The following is a 23,129-nucleotide window of genomic DNA, read 5'->3' on the forward strand; positions in this document are numbered from 1 at the left end:
AAAGGAACGAAAAGCACCAGAGTAAAATTTAAAAGCTGTCATGACAAACAGTAATTGAACGTAATTTTCGGACCTTGAATGAAAATACAACCTTGAAACGTACTCACTGCTAAGGGGAAAAGCCCTAGCAGACTACTGAAGGTAGATACAAACCGGAAGTGAACCGAGCAGGGGTGAGTACTTATGGGACTACTGTGCCAGAGCTATCAATTGCAGTCTGCACTATTTGAGATTGTCTCACTAGTTTAAATCATGTCAACAATCTGCAAGCTATGATAAGCCAATTAAAATGTGTCAACCCTTGAGTTGAGCAGTAATGTACAGGAAACAAAATAATGATCCCCATATTGTACCGCAAATGATCCCAGGACTGGAGATTATCCCCAGATTGTACCATAAATGATCCCCAAACCGAAAATGGTCACCTTGCAATAAAAGATGGACTGAAATGTGGACTGAAAACTCAGGAATTTTATACCGTGCCCGGAATAGGACTGTGTTTCAGGTTTTTTTTGTTAGTACGCTGGAATAACGTACCAGTTAAGTGACATTCTCTCGAGCGAAATAAGCAGTTTTACTGAAACTAAAGTTTGAGAGACAACAGTGCAGTGAAAAGCTCGATGAAATTGATGCAAGAAGCATAAGAAAGTCTCTCTAAGACAGACTCATAGCTTTCAACAAGGAAAGCTACAGCTATCTCTGGCGAAGCCGGACAAAGATAAATATGACACCCGTGATAACAAGCAGCATAACTTGCAACAGTAAATCAAACAGCCGGGCCCGGCGTAATAACACAAAATGCAAGTAACCAACATGCTCACGGAATATTTCAAACTTTGTCCCTCTAGAGCTAATATTTAGAGAGCTTAAAACATATCTTGCAATCAAATGAGCCAAAAAAAGTAGCACGTGGCCAAAAACAGAGGTGTCAAACTCAACAAATTACACGCGGATAACAGCGGAAACCACGCAGACTTATGACCTCTGACGGCTCTACTCTGGTGAAATGTCCTCCTAAAAACAGGATTATTGCTTAGCGAAATATTCAAAGATCCCCCTATCGTACAATACAAAAGGGGCAGATCCTCAAAGATATACTAGTTCGAGCAAAACTCTCAAAGCGGCTATTACACGTGGATAGGAGTTGTGTAGGCCTGCCAACCCATTGTTACAACAGTGCAGTGAATGGCTACAAATACGGACCCTTGAATATAAGGGCCGCACGAACGTACTAATTCTATATGAAAGGGAATTGAAGAACATACTGCCCGTACGAACGTACTAATTCTATATGAAAGGGAATTGAAGAACATACTGCCGTACGAACGTACTAACTCCATATGAAAGGGAATTGAAGAACCTAAGAGCCGCACGAACGTACTAACTCCATATGAAAGGGAAATGAAGAACGTAAGAGCCGTACGAACGTACTAACTCCATATGAAAGGGAATTGTAGAACGTAAGGGCCGTACGAACGTACTAACTCCATATGGAAGGGAATTGAAGAACGTAAGGGTCGTACGAACGTACTAACTCCATATGAAAGAGAATTGAAGAACGTAAGGGCCGTACGAACGTACTAACTCCATATGAAAGGGAAATGAAGAACGTAAGGGCCGTACGAACGTACTAACTCCATATGAAAGAGAATTGAAGAACGTAAGGGCCGTACGAACGTACTAACTCCATATGAAAGGGAATTGAAGAACGTAAGGGCCGTACGAACGTACTAACTCCATATGAAAGGGAATTGAAGAACGTAAGGGCCGTACGAACGTACTAACTCCATATGGAAGGGAAGTGAAGAACGTAAGGGCCGTACGAACGTACTAACTCCATATGAAAGGGAATTGAAGAACGTAAGGGCCGTACGAACGTACTAACTCCATATGAAAGGGAATTGAAGAACGTAAGGGCCGTACGAACGTACTAACTCTATATGAAAGGGAATTGAAGAACGTAAGGTCCGTACGAACGTACTAACTCCATATGGAAGGGAAGTGAAGAACGTAAGGGCCGTACGAACGTACTAACTCCATATGAAAGGGAATTGAAGAACGTAAGGGCCGTACGAACGTACTAACTCCATATGAAAGGAAATTGAAGAACGTAAGGGCCGTACGAACATACTAACTCCATATGGAAGGGAAGTGACGAACGTAAGGGCCGTACAAACGTACTAACTCCATATGGAAGGGAAGTGAAGAACGTAAGGGCCGTACGAACGTACTAACTCCATATGGAAGGGAAGTGAAGAACGTAAGGGCCGTACGAACGTACTAACTCCATATGAAAGGGAATTGAAGAACGTAAGGGCCGTACGAACGTACTAACTCCATATGGAAGGGAAGTGAAGAACGTAAGGGCCGTACGAACGTACTAACTCCATATGGAAGGGAAGTGAAGAACGTAAGGGCCGTACGAACGTACTAACTCCATATGAAAGGGAATTGAAGAACGTAAGGGCCGTACGAACGTACTAACTCCATATGGAAGGGAAGTGAAGAACGTAAGGGCCGTACGAACGTACTAACTCCATATGAAAGGGAATTGAAGAACGTAAGGGCCGTACGAACGTACTAACTCCATATGAAAGGGAAGTGAAGAACGTAAGGGCCGTACGAACGTACTAACTCCATATGGAAGGGAAGTGAAGAACGTAAGGGCCGTACGAACGTACTAACTCCATATGGAAGGGAAGTGAAGAACGTAAGGGCCGTACGAACGTACTAACTCCATATGGAAGGGAAGTGAAGAACGTAAGGGCCGTACGAACGTACTAACTCCATATGAAAGGGAATTGAAGAACGTAAGGGCCGTACGAACGTACTAACTCCATATGGAAGGGAATTGAAGAACGTAAGGGCCGTACGAACGTACTAACTCCATATGGAAGGGAAGTGAAGAACGTAAGGGCCGTACGAACGTACTAACTCCATATGAAAGGGAATTGAAGAACGTAAGGGCCGTACGAACGTACTAACTCCATATGAAAGGGAATTGAAGAACGTAAGGGCCGTACGAACGTACTAACTCTATATGAAAGGGAATTGAAGAACGTAAGGTCCGTACGAACGTACTAACTCCATATGGAAGGGAATTGAAGAACGTAAGGGCCGTACGAACGTACTAACTCCATATGAAAGGGAATTGAAGAACGTAAGGGCCGTACGAACGTACTAACTCCATATGAAAGGAAATTGAAGAACGTAAGGGCCGTACGAACATACTAACTCCATATGGAAGGGAAGTGACGAACGTAAGGGCCGTACAAACGTACTAACTCCATATGAAAGAGAATTGAAGAACGTAAGGGCCGTGGGTTGAAAGCTATTTACTGCGCTTATAGTGTCATTAGTTACAGTGTACATCTTGCATGTTTACTAATGGACGGCCAAACTGAATCCCGAATCTGGTAAACCTTGACTCCAGATACTCCACTCGTGACAATAGGCATAGATTTGGCACTGGTACCGCCTCTTTTGCTATAGATCGGGGAATGTCTAATAATCCGATCAAATAGCTCGATGGAAGTCAAATTCCTTTCTCACTTATTTTAGAGTAACCTCAATATCGACATCCGTGCATATAGCTAGCGGGGGAAGTTATGCCTGAGTCACAAAACGTAATGGTTCTGATTAGCAAGGGCAGCAGATCAATCACTTTTCCATGCCTTATGTTCATAAGTGTCAATTTAATGCAGCTTTAATTTTTACATTAAAGGTCATTTTCGCTAACGTTTTAGCGTTTTCACCTAAGCTGAATGACGATTCAATTCTACTTAATAACAAAATTATTATATACAGTAAATGTGAGACATTCGTATAATGAAGCCTGTCTGTTTTGGAAATTAGTATAACATGCCTTCAGATTACCGCGTAGATATCAAGGAAGATATGAAATCGTAATTCACACTTAATTCTCCTGACTATATACCATTCATCTGAATTGATCCAAAAGCGCAGGGAACCTTAGATTATACCAAAAAGTTAACATTTTTCCACCATTCAATAACAGGTTTAATTCAGGGAAAAAGAAATGTTTTATATGGGTTTTCTATTCATTCACGTTAAAGACTATTTAAATGATAACGTTTTCACGTTATAACGCCAGATGATAATATTATTAAGTGTAAAACAATGTATTTGAATAGTAGGTTTTACCCAACAATGTGAGGTGTAGTTTAAGGTTAAACTTTGCGGAGTGAAAGCATGCCACTCGACCTCCACCGGACAGTGTCCGTTGTCCGTAGTAACTGGTGTTCGTATTAAATTTAGAAAAGGATACATGCGCTGATCGACTCGGAACAAAGCAAATTGTCCGTAATAAGTTCCAAAGCATCAGTTGTTAGAAATTGGTGTGGAACTTTGATTTCTTGGCGATATCATCGGTCAATTGTTTAGTAGACATACCTTGAATGTATCAAGGCGAGGAATAGCTAACACCTAATAAAGCCACTTTCGGGTGATCATGTTATTACTATTTCTAATACTGTTACTATTATCATTGATCGCTTTGACGTTTTATTCATGTCAAAAAAAAGTGACAAGTCAACTGACATGAAATGAGATTTTCACCGACTGCAGAGCCACAAATATCCAGAGGTACGCACAATTCTACAAATTCCCCTCCTCCCTCCAAAATCTTTGTACTAGAAACGCTAGTACGTAAGTACGGCAAAAACAACGTATATTAAAAGCCGTGAAGTTCGCAAGTACGTTAGTACGGACAATTGTAAAATGAGCTCGTACCTTAGAAACGCTAGTACGTAAGTACGGCAAAAACAATGTATATTAAAAGCCGTGTAGTTCGTAAGTACGTTAGTACGGACAATTGTAAAATGAGCTCGTACCTTAGAAACGCTAGTACGTAAGTACGGCAAAAACAATGTATATTAAAAGCCGTGTAGTTCGTAAGTACGTTAGTACGGACAATTGTAAAATGAGCTCGTACCTTAGAAACGCTAGTACGTAAGTACGGCAAAAACAACGTATATTAAGCCATCAAGTTAGAAAGTCGTTAGTAAGTATTAAAGCTCGTCCCTTTTATGTTCTTCAATTCCCTTTCATATGGAGTTAGTACGTTCGTACGGCCCTTAAACGTTCTTCAATTCCCTTTCATATGGAGTTAGTACGTTCGTACGGCCCTTACGTTCTTCAATTCCCTTTCATATAGAGTTAGTACGTTCGTACGGCCCTTACGTTCTTCAGTTCCCTTTCATATGGAGTTAGTACGTTCGTACGGCCCTTACATTCTTCAGTTCCCTTTCATATGGAGTTAGTACGTTCGTACGGCCCTTATGTTCTTCAATTTCCTTTCATAAGGAGTTGCCACATTTGTACGGCCGTTACCCATAAATTAAAGACAACTAAAAGACACTGAGCTAGAAGACAATCCGTTAGTACAGAAAGTACGTGTACTAAGAGAAAAAAACGAGAACGTCGGTCCTAAAGTGGGCAGCATTTGAGGAATTTGGACAGTGGATATAAAATTTAAGTGATCTTTTTTTTTTTTTTTTTACTATGAAACTCAAAAAAACCGTAAACACTCTGAAAGGTTTATTTGCACTGAACCAAGCACAATAAAGTTCAGGACTTGCGAGTAAACCTGAAAACCACAACTATAGTTACCGCTGCTGTTTGTGGTTTGTTTTTCCCACGTTCAATTGGATTTTTCCATGCTACACAATAATGTTCCATGTTTATTTCTGGTTTTAACGTTTTTCTGAGTTTTACAGTTTTAATACAATCTTTTTGATACAACAGCTACTATATAAAACACAAGCAAAATAAGCAGTATTAATGATTTGAATGCAAATTTCACAACTTTAAAAATTATATCCAATGTCTTGAAATCCTGTGTTTAAATTTTATAGTTTAGCTAGGTCCTTCCTTGAATGACTCTATTGGGTACTGACCTGAGATGTACGCTAACACGGGATGTTCACTATATCCTCAAATTTGGAGAGAACTGAGAATTCCCAAGTGGATTAACTACTTTCAGCAATATGTATCCGTGCATAAACTCTCTAAGGTTACTTCAAACGTTTGTGGGAGTCCTCCAGAAAAAAAATTCGTACACACGCTGTTTTCAAGGGAACCCCCACAAACTATATATCAACAGAAAGGTTATAAAATGTAGAATTCAATAAAATTATGTTTTGGTTTGGATTTTGCTTTCCAAAGGCGGCAGAGGCCGTCAACTCCAAAATGACTGGCTGACGTTCCAGCGAATTAATCAGGTGTCAAATGCGATCATTCATGCAAAATAACTGTGCAGTGTTAATCACAAAGCCTCAATCTCCAAAAACGTGTCAGCATTTTCTTTTATTTCTATTGGTTATCTTTTTATAGATCTGTCAAGTTCGACTATCAAAAAATTCGCGTAACCTGTTACGTTAGAGGCCACCACGGGGAAAGTATTTAAAATAAAGGAATTTGCCGACACTCTTTTGTTCCATATCTATCAGTGAATGTTCTGACCAAATTTCATGGAAAACTGTCAAATTTGCATACCCTATTAATTCATTTAAAGAGAAGGGGATTCTCCAAAAGGAGAAAAAACTAAAAATGAAAATAAAAATAACAGAACCCCTAGCGTTCACAATATGCAAACTTGTACTTCACAGACATTAATTTTCTTGACCAATATAGCCCCACGAAGGTTTGAAGTAACCTTAATGGAGTCCACGCCATTCCTACCTTTTTGCAGTGGAATCATTTCCAGTCCTGGGATCATTTGCCGTACTTATTTGGGTATCATTTGCGGGTCGAGATCATTTGCAGGCCTACACAGTAACAATTTTCATGAAAATACAATCCACAGACTCATACTTCACTTCTTTTGTTTATCCCTTGCATCTTGCAATTTCTCACACAGAAATCTCCACTTTTGTTGATTGTTTTTGTCTCTTAAGCAATAGACTAGCCAATTTTGCACGGTCTTTATGTTACCAAATTTGAATGTAAGTGCAAATCGCAAGCGAATGTTTCGTCACTGCCCTCTTCTGCCACACAAGTTGATTGCCGTGGAATTACCAGAAAATTCAATCACTAACATCTGACTTGGCAGCCTCCTCGGGCACCCGTTACCTCTCTTTCGAAGAGTGTTTTTCCGAACAGACCAATGAATTATGCATTTAGTTTTTAAATGTGTAAATATCTTCACTCGAATTAGCTTGCCAAGTAGATCTGTTCAGGGCTATTCCACTATCGTTTCTCTTTTTTCCTTTTCCTTCCTTTTCATTTAACTTCTGATTTGGTTTATAAGAGCAGCTGGATTTTTCACAGCAGACTTTGCTTTTCCCGATGTAAAATTCACTGTAAATATGAACCAGTCAGTACAAAATGCAGACTGCAGACTGGGTACAAAATGCAGACAGAGAATAAAGACCGTTTCTCGTCTGATACATGAACACGTCATCTACTCACGCAGTCACTTTTCCATGGCCATCTTTCATGATCATTAGCATTGTTGTGGAATATTCGTAATGTTCATTTCTTCATATATTTTGTCTTTAAGCCCATCATCTCCTGAGTGATATAGTTCAGTCAGTTTGATTGTCCACAGTAACACAAAGGCTGGTAATTCAGTTTAGCTAGTACAGTCATTTTTGCATTAAAAGGCTTGCCTGTGCCCACCAATTGAATATAAAAATGGAAAATATAGTTATTTTCCGATTCTACAGTTTATTAGTTTTACAACGATATATACCGTAGTTTCCACAGATTTTCTTTAAAGCAGCGCACAAAGAAAGTGTTTTCCAGAAGGCATCCCTGAAGGTCTACAGTAACTAAACCTAAGTTTTGGTGGACGTCAATCATCTCCGCCTCCTTGCTGACTGTATACAAAGCTTACCTGAAAAAGTGAAACCTTACGGCGGTCCACTCGTAAATATTGTCATTTTATGTTCGGTATGTACAGCTAGCTCACTTAATACATTGGCCGTAAATATTCCTTGAAATTCATAACTGAAGACGGGCAGGTCAGGTTTCTCAATGGCCATTCGCATACGTGAATGACCCCAAGAGCAAGCAAATCTACACGCAAACAAATTATTTCTGCGTGTATTTGTCTTGGGGCCACGGACTGAACAAGACTTGAACATCTTACAAACCTTATAATTTTGTGAGATAATAAGTTATAAGTTTTATAGAATTAAGTATTGTTCAGTCCATAGCCCCAAGAAAAATACGTACAGAAATAATTTGTTTGCGTGTAGATTTGCTTGCTCTCGGGGTCATTCATGCATACGAATGGCCATTGCAAAACCCCACAAACATTTTCATTTACAGATTTCAAGGATGTAGTTAGTGAGCTAGCCATATATACCAAAAGTAAAATGATAATTTTTACAAGTGGACCGCTGCAGGGTTTCACTTTCAGGTAAATTTTGCATGCAGTCAGCAAGGGGGCAGAGATGATTGACATCCACCAAAACTTAGGTTTTGTCCAGACTTTTTCTACGCTGAAGGTTGCGTGTGATTGATAACCACTGTAATAGTATTTTTAAATATCATAATTAAAAATATGGAAAATATTTTGCAAAATAGCTGTTAAAACAGTCACTGAAGACTATAATTAGCTCTTATTAACTGAGCAGGAGGTCTGTATGGGAGAATCTTGACCAAGGTCGTGAGTACAGACTGAATGCAGTGAGGTCTGTACACATGACCGAGGTCAAGGTTCTCCCATACAGACCAACTAAGCTCGGTTAATAAGATGTTCATTATATGGCAAACAAGAAAAATATAATTCATTTAATATAACTAGGTTGTACTAGCTGACATTTTGTTTGCGAACGGCGATGAGCCGAACTTAATTTGGCCAAAGTTTGCTCGTCCTTTATACTTTTTTCCTCATCAGGCTCAGTTTGGCACTTGCATAAATAGATATTGTTAGAAGAAAATAGTCAATATTTTGCATTTTAGTTTGAAACCTTTTCACCACAAAATGTAACCGGTCCAGATGCCAGTCTAGATGGGAAAATCTAGACCGCTTTCAATATTTATTTCAGCCAATCAAATTCATGAATTCAGTAGTTCCCAGTCCTTGTGAGACACAGACATATAATAATCAATGTTGTGATTGGTGGATTTAGTGGAGAGGACTTAAAGATAATGATTGGCTCATGTAACTGAGTCAAGTGTCCAATTACAGCCAACTGTCCGATTACACTGTCTAATTACACCGTCCAGTTACAATGTTGCTGATTAATAATGGTAATAGGACTGAGTGGAGTCCAATTCGGTTTGTAATCATACGAGTGATTAACAAAATCAGACGACCGCGATGCGGGAGTCCGATTTGTTAATCACGAGTATGATTACAGACCGAATTGGATGACACGATGTCCTGTTACCAATTAATCAAAACTATGACAAAATTCAAGAAACGAACAAACCATCGATTGATCACTGAACGATTAAACGTTGTTATGAATGCTGAAAAACACAGCAGTTTACTCAACAAAGTGCACTGCAACAGCGCACACAAAATGGCGCCTACTGTCCAATTACAAGCATGACGCATACACTGTCCAATTAATGCTCAAATCGGGCTGCTGATAGCCAATAACGTTCGAGAATTTTGTTATAGTTTTGATTAATTAGAAAAAAATACAGCAGCTTATGGACCAATTACATTTGTGGAAATTGTAATTGTTATAAATAGAGGAAGTGGACAATGAGTATCTTTTACAAAACTGGTTTGTTGCTCATCCTGTGCAGTTACAACATTATTTACTGTAGAGTTTATTATCTTTTCATTGTGTACTCAGGTGATGAAAGTAAAGTACCAAACATGCAGGATGTAGTTCGGAAACTTCTTAACGCATTGCACCATGCTATTACGAGTCATGTGGTAAGGTATTTTTTAAATGTAACTCATTGCTCAGAGAGTTGGAACAAGCAAATGCTACATGCAGATGTTCATTTGTCTTATTTCCCATTCATGTATTTTTACACTGTGACTAATGATTTTGATTCATGTTAGTAGAGTTGCAATTGTTTTAGTAGCAGAAAGCTTGCTTTACCACTGACACCATTTTCACAGTTTAAGGATACATGTATTTTGTTATCTAAAATAAATGGTTACTAGTTTACTTAGAAGGACATTTATTCACAAAAGCATTTTGCATTATGCTGATTTAATGGAGTATTGATTTAAACAAGCTTTGCCTGTCAGTCTCTTCAACACTAGTCTACATACTTCTATCTTTGTAAGTCAATATTCTTGAAGAATACTAGATTAACTTGACTGAATGAAGAAAGATTCTAAAAGAACAGGAAACCAATTCAAAGCACATTTTAAACATGAGTCAAGTTTGGCGTAACCTAAAATAGCATCTACAGCTCAAATTACCTCCTGGTGACTTGCAAGGCCAGGCTTTTAAAACCAACAACAACAAAGTACATGTGATATGAGCGAAGATGGCATCAAGTGCTGTGATTGTGTAATCAACAACATACTGGTACATAGTTTATGCACATATTAGGAACTTACAGAGCTAATATGAATGCAGATTTATTTTATGGCCATACAGGTTTGGTACATGTACAAGTTTCATTACTCATGTATGTGAGCATATTTTAAATAAATAAATATGTTAATAAATGAATAAATAAATTACAGTATTTAGAGAGGAAGCCTCATCAGCCTTAGCTGGTTTTGATTCAAGTCGTCTATCCTGGTTGAATTAGGATCGGAGATGTTGGTTTTTGTGGAGGGAGGAAAACTGGAGTTTTGAAGCAAGGATGTGAACCAACAACAAACTCAACCCACCACTAATAGCACAGGCCTGAATCAATCCCACATTTGTGGGAAACGAGCACTCATGACACTGCAACATCCCTACTCCCCTTTTAATGTGAACTCCCTTCTTTTATCTACAGGACGAGGAAGAGCGTTGTTTCAGTGATTCTCTCACTGAATTCTCTGTACTTCAACAAGAAAACAAGTAAGTATACTATTCTGTTTCAGTACATGTATGTTAAAGTTTGTAATAGCATAAAAATACGACATAAAAATTGTACTCAATCCCTGTACTGCTAGTTATGTAAAAAACAAATTAGCTCTGTTAGATGGACATTCTCTAGTAAGTGTATAGATCGTTTTCACTGTCAATACAAAAAAAATAAATCAAAAACCTTCTAGTGGAAAAAGCTCAGAAATTGCGATATTATAGAAGAGAACTAGATAAGACACTTCTGCAAGTTTTAGGCCTGTGCATTTCCCCAATGGCCAGATATTCGTTGAAATGTTTCGCAGAAATTTACAGAGCCCAGTATGAAAACCCCAAGTTGGTGTACATCCGTGGTGCACCAATATGGCGGCCAGAAAATAGTGTAAACATCTGGAACTTACCTGTAATTTGGCTCTCTAGGCGACTGATTATCAGTACTGAACAAACAAGCATTTACATAAGCACTTTTCCTAATGCTGTAACTTCTAAAAAGGCTCAAAATCATGAGATAAGAATATACATTTCAACAAACTCTATCGTAGCCATGTGTCACACACCTTCATAACCCTGTAATTCAAAATGCTCTGGTTTCCAAACAAAGCACGCTATTGAGCTGTAAAATTGTAAACAGATATAAATATACCACCTCTTATGCCTGATGAGGATAAAATTTTGGTGGCTCTTTAGTTTTAAATTTTAGAAAGTGATGATGTCGTGTGAAAATGATCTATAGTTGCCAAGGCCTCAAAATGTATTTTCCTTATTTTCAGGAATTATATTAAGCAGATACCTTGCATGCTTCACACATGTTCCAAGCTGGGTTTCCGCAGCTCAACTTGTGGGCACTTCTAACACCTCTTAAGGATTTTTGTTCTTGAACATTATGGCCCACTTATGTTTTCCTTTCTCAAGAGCAAAATATATGCAAAATATATGAAAACTGTGCTGAAACTTTGCACAAAAACAGCCATATGCACTTTAATTTCACAACTCCAAAGGGCCATAAAGGGAGGGATTCACAGTTCGGTGCATGTCTGTATTATTTATTTGCCTGTGCACCCTTTTTGGCACGGGCCCAGCTTTTCTTTGTTTATGAACTAATCGTAAGCAAGTTACCTAATTTTGCATGCAAATAGCCGTAAAATCATCAACCATAGAACAAATTATACAGGTCAACACTAAATTCAACGGTTGGCAGTGTCTGTAAAATCCACTGAAATCTTCTGAGAATTTTGGTCTTCATCATTCTGCCACAACTAACTTCAGCATGTGATTACTGAACTACATCTGTGTGGGGTTTTAAAGCGATGACATTGATAAGAAGCAAACAAAAGTATTTTGATTGAGAGGTATGCGCCGAACCATGAAACCCTCACTTTAAAATCACTCCAAGCAATCAAAAAATAAAAAATAGAGAGAGGAGAACAAGAAAAGGAAGATATGAGAGTGGAGGAAAAAAAGACTGACATTCTTTTAATATTTATAATTATTGTCTACTTTAGAGATATTCTCTGGTGAAAAGAAAAAAGACGCTTGATTTCTTTAATTTAACACTGTTTTCATGAATCTAGGCATATATCTCAACAGAGCAGGACTGGATGACTCGGAGAGGCCGTAAAATGAGCATGTCGAATTACTGGCGATCTTTCTAAAACATCTGGAGTCAAACTAGGGCATATCCTGATCATTTGGGACATTCTCTGCCAATTTCTAATTTTCCTAAGATTGAGTACCTACCTCAACTGTTACTGCAAGTTGCTTTTCTTGCTTCATCGTGTAGTGATGTTTCCTGCAACTCATGCAGACAACTTAAGTGGAAACAAAGGAAAAAGATATGATAAAGAAAGGTAGAAAAGATGCAATAAAGAAAGGTACATAAAGATAACGATAAAGGTAAATTCAAAGGGAAAGGCTTTTATTTTGAGTTATAAAGAGCTCAAGTAATACTGAAATGTTTGTGTGTAAAGTTGTGGTTCATGCAACATTCTCTTATTTACCTCTCAGCATGTTCAGGGACTAATGAGCAAAAGAAGAAAATGCACCGAAAACCTTCCACATGTTGTGTCTTCTTGCGACAGGACATTTCCAAGTGCTTGCATATTTTGCTCGCTCAGCAGTGTAATGAGAAAGAATAAGAGACTACTGATTGTCTATCCAAGTCGCAATTGCTGTATTTATCTTTCACAACCTCATTGATTGTATGAAACACTGGACGCCTACTGACTTCCCTTCCACCTTCCCCATGAAAGCACGGTGATACCTAATCTATCACGCCCACCTTACCACCACTGTCTCCTAACTGCTGAGGGTTCAACCCCTTGAAATATTGCAGCCGTTAAAAAGCCCTAAGGAAATGACCCTCGTTTCCCACGGAACACAATAAACTGTCTGAAATAGGTACTAAACACTGACAACTTGCAATGTAGAGGTTAATGCAGAAGTGAAATGCCCATGAGCCCATGCCATGCCCTCTTTCTCAGTCCCCCCGTGTTTTATTCTCAAGGTCCTTGCATTTCCTTAACCAGTTGGAACACAGGAGGAAACAAAATATAATAAACAGGCTCATTTTTTTCGCAGCTCTGAATTTGCGGTTAAAATCCAGTATAAGTAAGATAGATATCATTCATATGTATGAAACCGATCATAGTGCAGTCTTCAGCTTCGATACCTGTGGCTCATATAAAAAAGGAACAACTTGTGATAACGTTTTTTTTTTTAATACAAACTAATAGTTACCGATATCAGGACCCAATAATCAGATGTCTCTCAAAAGCAACCAAGTTCAAAGCCACGCAAATGTTTTGGGAATCGCATGTAGCCTCAGGTCATGAAAAGTAAATAACATTGTTTTCAATAAATTTCCTCTCTTTCCTAGATTTCTTTTCGTATTGTTACCAAATAAACCCTTTTATTTAGGCCAGGAAATCCAGACATTGAGTTACAATTAGTTTTTCATACCTGCCCCTACAGGAACTGTTTGGTTTTTGAGGATATGGATGCTCCGCACATTTCGATATTAATGTGCCCAGCATTTTCTGCAGGTTACACTTTCCAGAATGATTGGGATGATAATTAGTGAGCTGCTTTCTTCCTGCCCAGCCATACATCAGGGAGTACCTATGTCCAGGGCACACAGTGAATTCTTCTATCTGTTTTTCGGTGGGGAAAATACTTCCGCCACAGTTGATTAGGATGTCAGCTTCACTACAAATTTGTGCATTTTGCTCAGTCCCTGTACTTCACTTACGCCAAGCACAAAAAATGATGAGATACATTCTTGTCGCAAGCCTTCACAGGAATGATGGTAATATCATCCTGCTCTGAAGCTGGTCCACAAGGCAATTCTTCCAAATAAAATGAACAACTCATTTTCGAGATTCATATGTAGCGCGCAGTTTTGTTTACTTTTTTATACAAGCGAGTTTATGGGTATTTAATGATGAGCGACAGGTGAATTACAGAATGGAATGTTAGTTCTTGTTCGATCAACATGTGCTCTCTATGACTAATTGTATTTCATCAGCCATACATGTCTAATAAGTTTACATTTTTCTGTCCATAAAACAAAGAAAATTTCTCATAACCTGTCTTCCAATTCTTGTTTTTAAATCTCTTTTTCATTATGTGTAGGGTTGTAGATTTCAAAGATAGCCACTTCGAATCTCTGCTGCTTCTGAACATTTGCCACTCAATACATTTATCGGAAAAACACATTTGTATCTTAAATACCATTATCACCATAAGTTTGTTTTACTTATAATCGACAGAGACGGATTTTGTTGGATGAAGTCTGACCTAGTCCTTTTTTGTTTAACAATTAATTATGCAATTTCCTGAAAAGTAATATAAACAGTTCTGTCACCGTGGGAATATACTTCAATGTTGTTTTACTTGACACACTCCACAGAAAAGAAATATGAATTCATTGCTTTCTTTAGAACATTGTACTCCCAGACAAGCCAAACAGTTTCTATCGCTAGGTAACGCCAGCTTTAAAACGTCAAATCTGATAGCATCCAGTACGCTAAACAATATTATGCGAGGTTATGCAAATTTATAAGGAAACAAACTGGATCGGAGCAGCAATTTTTTTTTTCTTCGAGGAAAAAAATCTGAATATTTTAAGAAATAAATAATTGTATTTGCCCCCTTACTTTTCACAAAATGTACCTTTTTCCAATTATCATCATCAAACAGTACATGACCTTGAAGGATGATGTGACAAATAGTTGTTTTTTACCTAGAAGATGCAACTGGAATTCTTGCTGAAATCACTTCTTGATTTAGAGATCCCAGAATTCTGCTTCTTGATTTGGAAAGAAGGATATGATTAGCAGTTTTTAGCACAAATTTCTTTCTGAATAAACCGCCACCAATTCAAGGAAAGTAATTTTAAAAAGTGGTTAAAAAAGTGTTGGAAAATTGAGAATCTTGACTACTACAACTTGTTTTCTGTATGGTAAGCTAAAGATGTTTCAAAAAGGTCAATGATGGCTTATCATAAGTCTTTATAGGTCCAGGTAATAGGATCTTGAAGATGGCAGCTTTCATGAAGCAATTATAATTGAAGGGGTGAGTGCAAAACCATGCTGAGTGACGATTTGGGTGAAAAAAGAATCAAAATGTGTTCTGAAACTTTGGAGGCAGCTGATATACCGTAATCATGTTATCGGCATTCAAAGTCAGATCAAGCCAGGCAGCAAAGTCCAAGAGTAGTTCTTGCCCAAGAAAAACACCCTCTGGTGAGTTGTGGCCCATTTGCTAAGTGTTGCTACCGTCAAAGTTTGGAAACCGAGAACTGGTTTTAGACTTATAAAATTTGTCTTGTATCGACCGCCATGTTTTCCTGCACACAAGGTGTAAAGACCCTTCCCGGCATGCATTGCAATCACGTTCTGCGGACGTTTCTCAAACTGGTAACTAGATTGCTTTTCCTTTTTCATTAAACAATAATGGCCAACAAGTAGCCTTCAAGCCTTTTCCCAGTCTCCTTTCCTTGTTCTTGAGCAGCAAACTCAGGACTCAAGATTTCAGGGGCACTTACTTTTTGAGCACTTCAAGAAGTTGAGGCAAATGCAATTGGTTATGCGTCAAATTGCTCTTTGAAAGACAAGGTGCGCTAGACGTGTGTTATGCTCATGGCCAAGAAACCAATTCTGGTTTGAAACCCTTTTACATGGAAATTTTTTTTCAAAATTGGTGGAAAGAGAACCTCACAATATCTAGATGTATGTTCAAATATATTTTTTGAGTGGCTGGTCCAGATTTGGCTTACTTTTTTGCCATGACTTGTGCATAGATCGAAAACAAATGTCGAAAATTTGACCAAATGAGATTGATGCAATCTGGACACCATAGGATGCGAGATACTATGCGACCACAAGTGGATATATCTGTCATCTCAACCTTGACCTAAACCATGCCTGATCACAGGGTAAATCAAACTTTTACCTTGGTTAACTTTCTATTGTCTTGGGCAGCATTAACAATATTATTTTCCACGAAATAAACACATCACAATGCTTTTCATTGCCTACATGTTAATACTGCTGATGCCTCTAAATCAGCTAAAAAAGCTACGCACCCAATAATACATTCAGTCCAAGATTGTCAGGATTAACCTCTCTGTCCTCGTTCATTGTTTCCACATGTCTCCGAAGGCTGAGCTCCAGGTGCATTATGGCAGAGGTCGAGTTACTTGTCAAATTATGTGTTAATTAAAACAGCTTCGGATTGGCAGCTGAAGCACATTGAATATTAAATTTATTTCACCAAACACTGTCGCGTGAAAAAGACAAGCATCACACACCGAAGGGTTTGAGATCACCGCAAGCTGGATTTTATTCACCACATCACCTGTTTTAAAACAAAAGTACAAGCTTAAATTTTGGCCTGTGAGCAATTTTACAGCTCCCATTCGATTTGTGTTCATGAAAATTTTCTTGCTTGCCCAAAGAGAAATTCGCTTTGGTTTGCAAAATTTCCTAATTCAGGCTCAGACGGTACCTCTCAATACTACCATCAATTAATTATGATACTGCTGTCAATGCTAAGTTCTGGTTGTTGGTAGTGCAGAGTGCACTATTGGGATGGTTTGGAGGCTGATGTCCACTAAGGTGTTAGGCCATAAGGTGTGATCTTTAATGTTTGTTTAATTAATTAATATCAATTAATTAATTATTCTTGAGGCAAGGAAGTGGTTGGGGAGGGGTAGGTGCCTGTGTGCACTACGTAAGAACGAGTATCACCTACCTTGCTTTAATCACAACATCAGAAAGCTATATATTTGGTTTAGGAAACTTCTTGCTCTCCTTGTGGTGCTATTCTCTGTAGAACAAAACCAATTTGCCCTAAACGCATGCACAGATTAGTTAGCATTCATGCTGACTATATATTAGGTGAAAGATGCATTTCATTTGGGATCACTGGACACAAAAATGTTGAGTGCTTTTCTTTGTGGTAGAACCCAACATGTAAGATGCATGCATTCTAGCATTGTTAGCGTGATATACTCCATTTTCATCCCTATTGCCACATGCTTTTTTATATGTCATGTGATATGACCAAGGACAGCAGTTATTTTTCGGGTAGCATCACCTCTCCCATTTTAGTGCAAAAAATGCTACTGTTACTGCGTATCTTTCAGGATTGCCCCTAGCTCAGTTCAACAAATATCATCTGCCATTATCAAACTATGCTAGAGTGTTTGCCAGGGTTCAAATTAAGAATGGTAACCTTCTGCTTCTCCTTAGTGGCTTATTTCTCTTTTAATTGTCTCTGTGAAACAGACCAGAAAGTTCATATCTAGCCAAACTTTCTTGATTTAGTGGCATTAAAACTTGTCAAATTTAAAATCTGTGACAAAAGAAACCAGGAAAGTGTTCAAATGTTGCTGCAGACTCAGTGGCACATAGTGAGAGTACAAATAAATTTAATCAGTCTTGGAGGGGACTCGTTCACCATTGTAGGATATATAATTGTGGTCAACTGAGTAGCAGTGGCCTTCATTACTACTTCTTGAAACGCTAACCTGTCCTTATCATATTCTGCAAGAGGAAAAGCCCTAGGTACCAAAGTAAATGCAAACTGGGAGTGAACCAGGCAGGGGTGAGGACATGTGTCACTATCGTGCCAGAGCTATACATTGCACTCTAGACTATCTGAGATTGCCTCACTAGTTTTTAATTTACTGTCAATGAACTCTGACCAAGAAGCAAACAATAAAAGTTTCAGTTTTTGTGGGATTATGCAATATTATTGCATAATCACACATACATGAAGTCATCGGTCATGTTGAAGGTTTGAGGATTTTATGCGACCCAAGAATCTCTCCCCCGATGAGAGTTCTGACCATTGAAATATTTTTAAATGAAGATAGTGAAAAATCTGATGAGAGTTAATAGTTAATGAAAATAGTGAAAACTTGAAACATAATGGGATTGTCGCATTTACGAAGGGAGAGACAAGATGATATTTGAAATGTAAACAGCCTTTGCTTCTAGTCAAATCCCGTTTAAATGGCTCAAACAGACCCAGGAACACAGGTAAATAACAGTGCATTTATTCTACATGAATGTTAATGATTATGTTATTGCTCATACAGTGGTCGGGTCCTGTGGGTGCTTACCATTAATGAAAACCATCCAGTTGGAAATTTCAGGCATAAACATTAAACAGTTGACTGCGACGTTGCAGGAGAGGGAATTGCTATAAAGTATATCCACATCAGCTAGAGAGACTTAAAAGAGCAAAAAAAAGAGCATCACCTCAAATCACAGCCCATATTTTCAGAAGCTTCCCAAATGGAATGGTGCAAACCATTTGATTTTCCAATGGGAATTTCCGATTTTCCCATGCAAATGGTAAGTACCTGGTGCTTTGGGTGAGTGAGAAGACTTTCGTGAACGCAAATCAGATGGGAGCTTTAAAATTGCCTACAAGCCAAAATTTAAGTTTGTTCTTTTGCTTTTAAAGTGGTGATGCAGTGAATAAAATCCCAACTCAATCCCAAACACTTCAGAGTGTGAAGTTTGTGTTTTTCGCTCTACAGTGTTCAGTGAACTCAAGTTATTTGCAGTGTTGTGGTTTCTTGTTTGACCATTCTCAGACCTAAATTTGGCATCCAAACTTCATTAATCCATGCTAGTTTATGACAAGTACGTACAGTTGTTTTTAACAAATACAGACTAACACTGTCTAGTTAATCTTCAATATGCTTCAGCTGCTGATCTAAAGCTGTTTTCACTAATAGAAAACTTGACAAGTAACTTTATCTCTGCCACGATGTACTCAGAGCTGGACCAAATTTATTATTGACTGCGTAGCTTTTTTAGCTGATATACAGTCAATTTCTGATATTTCGAACTCTTGCTAACTCGAACCTCGTGCTAACGCTAACCAAAAGCGCTTTCCCCTAGATTGCCGTCATACATTTACTGTAACTTTACATTCAGTAACTCGAACCCTCAGGAACTCAAATCTCCCGCTAACTGGAAGCAATTTTCGTTTCCCTTCAAGTCATTTTCTATAAAATTTTACCCTTGATAACTCAAACCATAAGCATGAGCTTTGTACCAGTAGCCCGTCATTTTTTTCTTTAAAAAACCTGTACAGTTCACAATTCCTGGACTTCTCCCTGCTGCTTTCCTTTCTTAATATATTTTTCACATTATGTTACATTCCGATTTATACAGTAATTTAGAGATGTATTGTAAGTTTTAGTTTCACTCAGCTTCTCTATTCAGTAATTACATTTGATTAAAATGTACACTGCATGAATGGAAAAACATTGAACACCGTTTTCTTCCTTATTTCTGGTCATTTGGTCTCAACTCCCGATAGCTTGAACCTTTTTCAATTTCCCTTGAAGGTTCAAGTTATCGGGAGTCAACTGTACAGGCATCAGCAGTTTCAACATGTAGGCAGTGAAAAACGTTGTTATGTGTTTATTTCATGGATAATTGTTAAGACGGAATCTGATAGACAATCGAGCAATTTCAGTTTTTAGTGGACAAAAATCTGGTACAGAATAATTTTAATTATTTTACAGTTCTTTTTACATTTTCTTAAAGCTTAAGATATAAATAGTTGCCTGAAATAACACCGCAAACAATTTCCCATGGGAACGAGAGAAAATAAATTTCAAAGTTCAGAGAAATTGTGCAAGCACAGGTAAAATTTCATTACACCAATACTTTCAGTGTTTCATACAAAGTTCAACATTTGTTTTCAACACTTGGTGTTGCTAGAAATGATGTTTTTTGGACAAGATGTTTAAAGCAGTTGTATAGAAGTTTGCAATACGATGTAAATAATCTTGGTACCAGATTTTTGTCTGTCTGACAGTTACTCAAACTTCTGGTGGATTCCCTCTTAACGCTGCCCAAGACAACAGAAAGAAAACCAAGGTAAAAGTTTGATTTACCCTGTGATCAGGCATGGTTTAGGTCAGTAACCAAGGTCAAGATGACAGATATATCCGCTTGCAGTTGCATGGGATCTCACAACCCGTGATGTCCAGATGGTGTCAATCTCATTTGCTTTCATAGCAAAAAAGTAAGCCAAATCCGGACCAGCCACTTGGAAAATATATTCAAACATATGTCTAGATAGTCTGAAGTTCTATTTCCACCATGTTTCAACGAAATTTCCATGCAAAAGGGTTTCAAACCAGAATTGGTTAGTGAATTCATTAAAAGTGCCTCCTCTCTCAGCCATTTCTGAAAGTTGCGTGGTTTTGGAATTTGAATCATCTGGTTAGCGGGCTAAATGAACAAAAACAGAAGTCACATTTAACTAGAGGATGTTGGTCTGTAAACAAACACCTAGAAATAATAGTATATTGGTAGACTAAAAAGTCGTTGCTGATGTGTGACACTTGGTTAGTGACCTAGAAATAATGTTCAGCTAGTTAATTGGCCTAGTGAATAAGAGTATATTTATTTTACATGAATGTAAATGATTATGTTGTTCAGGTTCCCTGTGGTCTGAGTTCATTGACAGTAAATTAAAAATAACAGACAGAACTTAACATTGATGCAGAGCCTGAATCTCATTTAAGACAAATTTCTGAGATGTCGCAAAATCTTGCCTACAATGTTTGTCTCAGAAGTTGTCCGAGACAATTAAAACATTGCAGTTTCGGGTCGCAATTGCCTGTAACATCAACCTAAAGTAGAAAACCCTTTCAGTCCTTGTCAGTCTTATCACTTTATACCATGCGGGCTTTCTTGTATATATTTCCCTCTTTTTTATGCAAAGTGAAATGCAGAACAGGTTACCATTAATCACCATGAAATTGCTTTGTTTCTGGCTTTCTATTTATATCTTCTTAACATGGCTGTGGGAGGCGCAGTGGCCTCGTGGTTAGCCAGCTAGACTTCAGAGCGAGCAGTCCGGGTTCGAGCCCTGGCCAGGGACATTGTGTTGTGTTCTTAGGCAAGACACTTGACTCTCACGGTGCCTCTCTCCACCCAGGTGTATAAATGGGTACCAGCGAATTTAATGCTGGAAGGGTAACCCTGCGATGAACTAGCATCCCATGCGGGGGGAGTAGAAATACTCCTAGTCACTTCATGCTACTGAAACTGGGGTAAGCTCTGGCCTGATGAGCCACTTGGCTCGTATGCAGACTTTACCTTTACCTTGCCCGAGCATGGCTGCAGCTAACAATGCACAGATAGTCATTCTTCTTTCTTGCATCACACAAATACAAGCACTTCAAGCTCAAATTTTGATTATGGCGACCCCAGAACAACTGCCATGGTCGGTACCTCTCCTGCTCATTGGAAGAATTATCTGAGATGTTTTCCCAAAAGGGAAATTTGACGCAAAACCTGAATTCATGACTAGCACACCTGGCACACAGTACAAGTCACACTGAAGAATGAAAAAAAGAAGTGAGAACATTTTTAGGGATTTTCAAAATTGATTGACAGCTTAATCACAAGAAAACATTTAATGTTTGTTTTTCATAAAAAGTCCTGCTTTAAGGTAGGACAACAGCTTCTTTGAAGATTTGTCTCCGTAGACGAGTTTTTGTCCGCCCAGGGACAAGTAGGTCGCACTTGGCGCAGTCAGCTGATGACAGGAATCTGACAGTTTTTTTGGTTATCAAAACAAACTTGTCTTGATTTTGTCTTAAGTGCAACCCAGGCCTTACGAAATTTTGCAAACCAAAGCACATTTCTCTTTAGGCAAAGAAGAAGATTTTCATGAATGCAAATTCAATGCCTTGGGAGCTTTAAATTGCTTATGGGCCAAAATTTAGGCTTGTTCTTTTGTTTACGTTTTGAATTCATGCAAAGATAACGTCAAGACGTGACATAACAGTCATGCAAATGTGTCTCATAGAATTCTTTTTTAAGAGAACAAGAAATACATTCCGTAACTTCTTTGATCTACTTAGTGATGGTTGCCTTCGCTGTGCTTCTTTTTTCTGCAAAGTTCAAGGGATTTTTTATGTTGAATTTGTTTGTTTTCTCGGGTCAGGTTACATGTTGGTCGGCTGTCATGATCACGCGTGGTTGATTCTTCACTCGAATTCATGGCCATAATTTCCTTTTAGTTGATACTTGGTAAACTTCAGCGGCAGTTATCTTCGAACTAATGTAGGCATCAGACCGAGAGGTGATTTGAAAACAAATTTATTCCATGCTCACTTTGGTTTATAGAGGTAATTTCAAGAACACATCTGGCTGAGTCGTGTGGTGTTCGGCTAAAAAGCAATAGGTTACAATAATTCTAACAAAAGGTGACAAACAGAATAAAAAAGATAAAGACAAACAACTTACAAATATTTCCTCCTACTGTATTGACATGAACTGGTAGATTGAAGTAACTGATGAACTAACTGAAACTCGATGCAATTGACTCAATTGCTGCATGGCAATCTGCAAGTTAAAGTTTTAATCAAGTGTAATGCATGTAGGGGAAATGTCACGCATGTTTGACTCCTATATACCAGCCCCTAAATGCAAATGGAAAGCATTTAAACTTAGTTGAGTGATTCAAACGGAAAAACTTGAGTAATATATTGTCACTTTTTGTTATGTCCCCGTATTAGTAGGGGAGTTTTTCCCCAGCTAGGTGGTTGACGACATTCTTAATAAAGTTTCTATCTATCTATCTATCTATCTATCTATCTATCTATCTATCTATCTATCT

At 38.2% G+C, this 23,129-nt stretch overlaps 1 protein-coding gene across 1 annotated transcript in view; it reads left to right on the forward strand.

Moving 5' to 3' along the window:
• Positions 1-23,129, forward strand: part of LOC110052202 (protein polybromo-1-like) — a 218,513-nt gene that overhangs the window by 152,885 nt on the left and 42,499 nt on the right. Inside the window, exons 26-27 of the mRNA XM_020758318.2 lie at positions 9,780-9,862; positions 10,894-10,958. Of these exons, the coding sequence (XP_020613977.2) occupies positions 9,780-9,862; positions 10,894-10,958 (148 nt within the window). The remainder of the gene's footprint in view (positions 1-9,779; positions 9,863-10,893; positions 10,959-23,129) is intronic.

This window comes from Orbicella faveolata, unplaced genomic scaffold (genome assembly GCF_042242905.1).
Source record: "Orbicella faveolata isolate gen_17 unplaced genomic scaffold, um_ofav_v1 contig_4, whole genome shotgun sequence".
NCBI classification, from domain to species: domain Eukaryota; kingdom Metazoa; phylum Cnidaria; class Anthozoa; order Scleractinia; family Merulinidae; genus Orbicella; species Orbicella faveolata.